Raw genomic sequence first — 6,918 nt, forward strand, 5'->3', positions numbered from 1 at the left:
CTGGTAACGTGCAGCTATGGATCGAGTTGAATGGAAACGACGACTACGTACCTGCTACAGAAGCCATTCCGGGCTTATTTATTCTGAATAAATAATAAAGAGGGCCTTCCTTAGCCATGCGGTAAGACGCGCGGCTACAAAGCAAGACCATGCTGAGGGTGGCTGGGTTCGATTCCCGGTGCCGGTCTAGGCAATTTTCGGATTGGAAACTGTCTCGACTTCCCTGGGCATAAAAGTATCATCGTGTTAGCCTCATGATAATACGAATGCTAAAATGGTAACCTGGCTTAGAAACCTCGCAGTTAATAACTGTGGAAGTGCTTAATGAACACTAAACTGCGAGGCGGCTCTGTCCCAGTGTGGGGATGAAATGCCAATAAGAAGAAGAAGAAGAAGAAATAATACATAACGGACAAATGGCACATCTGAATCACTTTGATACGACGATGCATGTAAGAACGTTGTAGCAACTAAATTATTGCATCAGTACGCACATGCTTATCAAACAGAAAGCACCTTTGCTTATAAACAATTGTTATCAATTTATAAATTCATTCTCGATGCTGGTTCTTTTCCCGCTACTTTCAGTGTTTGGCAAAATCTTGAAAGAGTAGCATCATTGCCAGGATGCTGCCCATCATAACGTGAGTGAAGTGATTCAGTAGTTAATTCATTTTCCATTACTTAGAACAATTTAACTTACAGATTCATAGCTTTTTTAACATTATTGAGTTATAATGTTGTGTTGGCTCTGCACACAATACAATGTACGGAAAACCCAAACAACGAGTGCATCTTTCAGTCAATTCATATTACCGCTGCCATGGATAATGAACCTACTCTCCAACTACCGTCTAAGGCCAATTCTTCGGCGATCAAATTCATCAATTCTTCCATCGATTTTATAACACCGAAACTCTTCCGTGACACCAATGGAATTCGCGTGCTGGATCTATCTGGTGTGCAGTTACAAGGAATTCGTCCAGCTTCACTTCAAAGCCTTGGCGATCTGGAAGACGTGGATCTCTCGAACAACTATCTTGTTGAACTACCACAGGGAATTTTCTCAGATGCCATCCAATTACGCAACTTGAACATATCTTTCAACAATTTGCACCAACTAAACGGAGACATTTTTGAGAACTGTCCAGAGCTGAGGCGACTGGAGCTGTATGGGAACGCAATTGCTGCCATTAATCAGGGACATTTCTGGATTTCAAGAGAACTGGAATATTTAAGTTTGGGTGCAAATCGGATAGAAAGTTTGAATGGCGGAACATTCAAACTATTAGCGAACTTGACAGTGTTGGGAATTAGGGAGAATTATCTTCGAGTGCTGGATTACGATGCTTTCCAAGGATTAGAATCTTTAGAGCAATTAGACGTTTCGAACAATGTGATCGAACGCATTAGTCCAGGGTCATTCCAAGGACTTGCTAATCTGAAGGTTATAATGTTATCCGGTAACTTTCTGAAGGCACTTCCTCAAGGATTATTTCACAATTTGAACCAACTCAGTGAGCTACATTTGCAAGGCAACGAGATAAAGCATATCCACGAACACGTTTTTCAAGGGCTGGTGAATTTGCGAGTAGTCAACCTCAATGGCAATTGCTTAGCAGACATTTCACCAATTTTATTCGAAAGTATACCTGAATCTATTGATCTGGATTTAAGTCAAAACCGAATAAGTTCAATACCATCAAAAGTTCTTCCCAAAATGGGTACCATTATAAAATTGCAAAACAATCTCGTAGATGTTATAAAGCCGAATGTTTTTGGAGAGTCGGTCAATATTTCAACAATTATGTTGTATGGGAATAAAATAAATGTTTTGGAGGATGATTCGTTCGACGGTCTTGTCAACCTGTCAGAACTATATCTCGACTACAACAATCTGAATGATATTCCGATAATTTTGTTCAAAGCAAACCCAGCATTAGTTCATATTACTTTATCCCATAACTCTCTGGTTGTCATAAGAAGTAATTCTTTTGCTGGACTGTTCCACCTCAATTCGGTAGAACTTTCTTTCAACAAGATAATAGACATTGAAGAGGGAGCATTCTTCGGCTCAGCAATTAGATATTTGAATCTCGAAGGAAACCGGATTCAATCCATCAGTGGCGATACTTTTCAAGGACTAAAGCTGGTTTATCTGAATTTGGCGAGTAATCAAATTAGACAAGTTGATGGGATATCATTTCAAAACCAACCACTAATTGAAGTGCTCATATTAAAGAATAATAATATTGTTGAACTGCTTGAAAATTGTTTTAACAATCTACAGCACTTAAAAGAGTTAGATCTGACAAATAATTCGTTACATGAAATACCGTCGAATGCATTTGATCATCTTGTTTCTTTAGAACAATTGAAATTATCGAACAATGGTTTAACTTCTATAGATTATGTCAGCCTTTCTAGACTTGTTGCATTAACAAATCTGGAACTGCTTAAGAATAACATTACGAGGATTGAAATATTTTCAACTATTCCACCCTATCTGTTACAATTGCAGCATCTGCAATTAAGTTCTCAAAATATGATACACTTGAACCGAACTTTCATTAAATCTTTACATATTAATTCACTTTTGAATGAAACACTTGATTCTAGAGTTTTCCTGGGCATGATTAACTTAGAAAAACTTGAAATCTCTGATACAAAAATATCCGAGCTGCACAATTCAATACTTCACAGTCTGAAATCCTTAGAACACTTAGTGATAATAAATAATCAGATACAACATATACCACAGATATTTTTCGATGAATGCACTGAGTTGCAATATCTAGACTTGTCAAATAACAAGCTACTGACTATTAATCCCAGGTGGTTTCAAAACATGACAATGCTAAAATTCGTATCCTTTGCCGGCAATAGAATTTCTACAATTTTATCGGATACTTTTAATTCCATTCCAGCGCTGGAAGTTTTATCTCTTGGGTCTAATAATATTCGCAATTTCCCCACAGATGTGAGGCTCCCATCGTTGAGGCATTTGAATGTCTCATGGAATCAATTAAATACATTCGACCAGAGCATTTTCACGTATCTCCCACATCTTCAAGAGCTAGACGTTTCAGGAAACTTTCTTACTGAATGTTACATTCCATTCCGATTAGTGTCGCTATTCGCCTCGACCAATAGAATATCTCGCATCGTCCTTGACCCTTACGAAAAGTTTGCACTTCGTTCACTTTACTTAAACAATAATAAACTCCGCATTGTAGAGGGTTTATTCAAACTTCTGCAGTTGGAAACCGTTGATCTAGCATATAATCAGTTTCAAGAAATAGATCTAAGCCAGGTATATAAATGGAAGTATCTTACTTCACTAAACCTGTCACATGTTGGAAATATCGTGCTTCCAACGGAGGACATGCTGCCAACGAATGTTATTGGTATAGATTTAAGCAATAATCAATTGAAAAATTTACCTGTCAGCTTCCTCGATGCGATTCCAAGAGTAAACGAAATTCATATCCAAGGAAATAGTTTAAGTGACGAAAACATAGCCACATTGGAAAAGCATCTTAAACACCTAATATACATAGAGGCGAACCGCTCTCTTGAGTTGGAAGATAGTGATACCGAATATGTAACAACAGATCCCAAGTAACACATTTCATACAAACTTAGTTGCTACAACTCGATTGTGACCGAATCTAGTCGCATATATTTTATGCGTAAATTTTCTTTGAACATGTGTGCTACTCGGGATGGATATCATTGAAATAATTTGACTTGTCTGGTTATTCTGCACTAGATTATAAATTAGCAAGGGAAAGTTACTTTAGCCGCCATTGTGGTAAACATGATAACATTGGATATTATTAAGTAGCTCTGTAGACTTAGCAAAAACACTGCCTGTTTTCTAAAATATATACAATAAAATAATTTATGCATTTTATTTTTGTCCGTATACGATACTTGGCAAATCGAAGAAATAAAACAGAAAAAAGGTGATGATAAGAATGTGCTATTTTTTCATGGTAAATTATAAGACGGTTATTTGAAAACAAATTCTAACTAAAAACTTATTGTTGTTAAGTGTGTGCAAGATGGAATTCACTCCAGAACAATCAGAAAAGCCGTTTTTAAAGAAATGACAAACCATTGATGCAATTCATGTTTTTTGGTAAATAAATAATGCAAAATTTAAACAAAATCGAAAACTATACATTCAAAATCTTGAAAATAAAATTCTTCATTTCCGGAAGAGCTGATCTTCACGAAGCATTTCTCGAATTTCACTACAATGATCGACAATCATGTTATCCATTGGAATACATAAAACATGTTTGCAGGTTGTTTTGAACCTTAGCTAATTCAAATTGTTTTTGTCGAATGATTCTCACCTATAGTTTTGTTTTCCTTGCTGTCTACAATTTCTCAACAAAACCATCTGTGATTTCAAGGGAGCATTTCACACAACCTTCACGCAGCAAACGAAAAAAAAAGTAAGTCGATAATTGCTGCGCTAATTCTTCCGCTGCCACCGTTCGAAATCGTTACGCTCGAGTCCCGCAAGCGACCCGACCTGGACCAGGTCCGGGAACACCATACGGGTGAATACCGTCGTCGTCGACGGTACAAAACAGCTTGCGAATGCACCACCAGCCCAAACAGGATGTTCTGGAACACAGCCCCGGAGCAGAGGCTCCAAAACAGCCCAAAAAGAGAAAATCGATTCTTCGCGATACGCGGGAGCCAAAAAACGCCTAGAAATGATCATAATTATCCGTTAATAATCGCATAATAAATAGATGAATTATGATCGAATTTAGCTTCGCGAGGAGTCCCACCAAACACACACGATCTACAAATCTAGGCGAAAGGAAGAGAAAGATGCAGACCTCGAGCGGATAGGCCAAAAACGTCCGAACGGTCATAACACACGTTGTACGTGGGCACATGTGTGTTCCCACCAGCACCACACGGTAGCTGCTAGCGAACAGGTCAAAAAATCACAGCGGCAGACCAGATTCAATTATTATTTTTTTCTCCAATAGCGAACGAAATTGGCTGGTTCATTCATAAAAATTTGGTTGCGTACGAATTGCTGCGATAGTTTAGGTGACGATGACGCTGATCAGTGGTTGGGAGAGAGAACCTCAGCCGATCCAAATTCACGCTCCGTGATATTCAGCGGCGTGCCTTAGGTAATGGAAGTGGCCTCATGTGAGGCACCTGGTTGAAGAGTCTTAACTACTGGAACGTCTGTTCCTCTGTAGAGCACGAAAAAAACGCATTTTCGAGATTTTTCAACAGGAGCAATTGATACTTGATACTTGATGGGCTACAGCTCTTCCTCTATGAGTCTTCGCCGATTGGAGTATTTTTCTCCTCCACTGGCACTGGACTGAATTATTAGGCAATCGCATTCTGTCACGTTTTTTTTAAAATTTCGTTTATTTGGCAGGCTCAGGCGTGTATAACACTTTACGGAGCCATTGTTCTTTGTGATATATACAATCAATATAATTTTATTATACGGTTAGTAAGAGGGGGTAGAAGCCAGCGTACTCGTGGTGACTCGAGGTTAGTTTACAATGTTTAAGGATGGACGGGGCTTAGGATTTGGGATCAGGAAATTTCAGCTTCTCATCCGGGCATTTGGCGTCAGTGACGATGTGGCGTGTCGTCGTGCTCGAGGAATGGTTCGACTGGGAGCATCTTCCGGATGGCAAGAGCTATGGAGCTCTACGGAACAAAAAGGCAGAGACAGAACAAAAAAAACTTTAAAGAAAGAAAAAAAAAACAAAATGTTAGATTTTTATGTCAGAAGCACAAAGAAAACTATAAATGGCCTGCATATAGACAACATCACGATCTCCCAAAACACCGCGAACTTCCCTGAAGGGTTGTTTACCTCGGGCCACAAGGGTATCCAATAATTGCTCTCTGGAGGCGTCATTTTCCGAGCAGGACCAAACTACGTGATCGATGTCATCATAATCGGCTCCGCACCTACATAAGTTGCTATCGACAAGGTTTATTCTGTACAGATGTGCGTTTAGTGAATAGTGATTGGACATAAACCTCGACATCGTGCGAATGAAGCCTCGACTTAAGTCCTCACCTCTGAACCACGCTCGCCCAGAAACTTTTGGAACTATGGAAAATAGCCACCGTCCAAGTTCGTTGTGTGTCCAATTTCTTTGCCAACTTTGAAGAGTACTCTGACGGACTAATGGGAAAAACTCGTTGCTCGAGTATTGTCTATCATAAACTTTACCTTCCTGTGCGCCCACCTTTGCCAGCGAGTCTGCCTTCTCATTGCCGCAGATTGAGCAGTGAGATGGGACCCAAACAAAAGTAATCTTGAATGATCTTTCGACCAAAACACGCATCTGCTCTCTTATGTTTGTAAGAAAGTAAGATGCGTGCTTAACAGGTTTCATCGACCGGAGTGCCTCGATAGAACTAAGACTATCCGAGAAGATGAAATAATGGTCTACGGGCTGATTGGAAATTATCCCCAAAGCGAAGTTAATTGCTGCCAGCTCAGCAACATAAACCGAGCACGGTTCCTGAAGTTTTCGGAAGGTGGTTGAACTTACGTTGAAAACACCGAAGCCAGTGGATCCGTTAATGCGAGAACCATCTGTGAAATATCTGTTGTTGCAATTGACATGTTCATATTTTTCTGAAAAAAGGGAGGGAATAGATATTTGTCGAAGATGATCTGGTATTCCTTGAATAGCGTATTTCATGGACAGATCGTATTCAATTGAGGAACTGTCGTTGGTGAAGTGAACTCGAGGTGGATTATAACACGGAAGACAAAGATCTGAAGAAATGTAGTTGAGATAGACTCTAAGGAATCTTGAACGACAAGTCAGTTCAAGCATTTTTTCGAAGTTATCTAGGACAAGTGTGTTACTTGTTCCACATTTGACGAGTATTCTA

General features: G+C 39.3%; 1 protein-coding gene across 1 annotated transcript; it reads left to right on the forward strand.

The window, feature by feature from the left end:
• The first annotated feature begins 508 nt into the window (after positions 1 to 508).
• LOC134211107 (protein artichoke-like) lies at positions 509 to 4,264 on the forward strand. The gene is made up of 2 exons (XM_062687726.1): positions 509 to 644; positions 706 to 4,264. Exons 1-2 carry the CDS (start codon positions 628 to 630, stop codon positions 3,623 to 3,625), a joined length of 2,937 nt encoding a protein of 978 aa, XP_062543710.1. The 5' UTR covers positions 509 to 627; the 3' UTR covers positions 3,626 to 4,264.
• The last annotated feature ends 2,654 nt before the right edge of the window (positions 4,265 to 6,918 follow it).

The sequence above is a fragment of the Armigeres subalbatus genome, chromosome 2 (assembly GCF_024139115.2).
Source record: "Armigeres subalbatus isolate Guangzhou_Male chromosome 2, GZ_Asu_2, whole genome shotgun sequence".
In the NCBI taxonomy this organism is placed as follows: Eukaryota; Metazoa; Arthropoda; class Insecta; order Diptera; family Culicidae; genus Armigeres; species Armigeres subalbatus.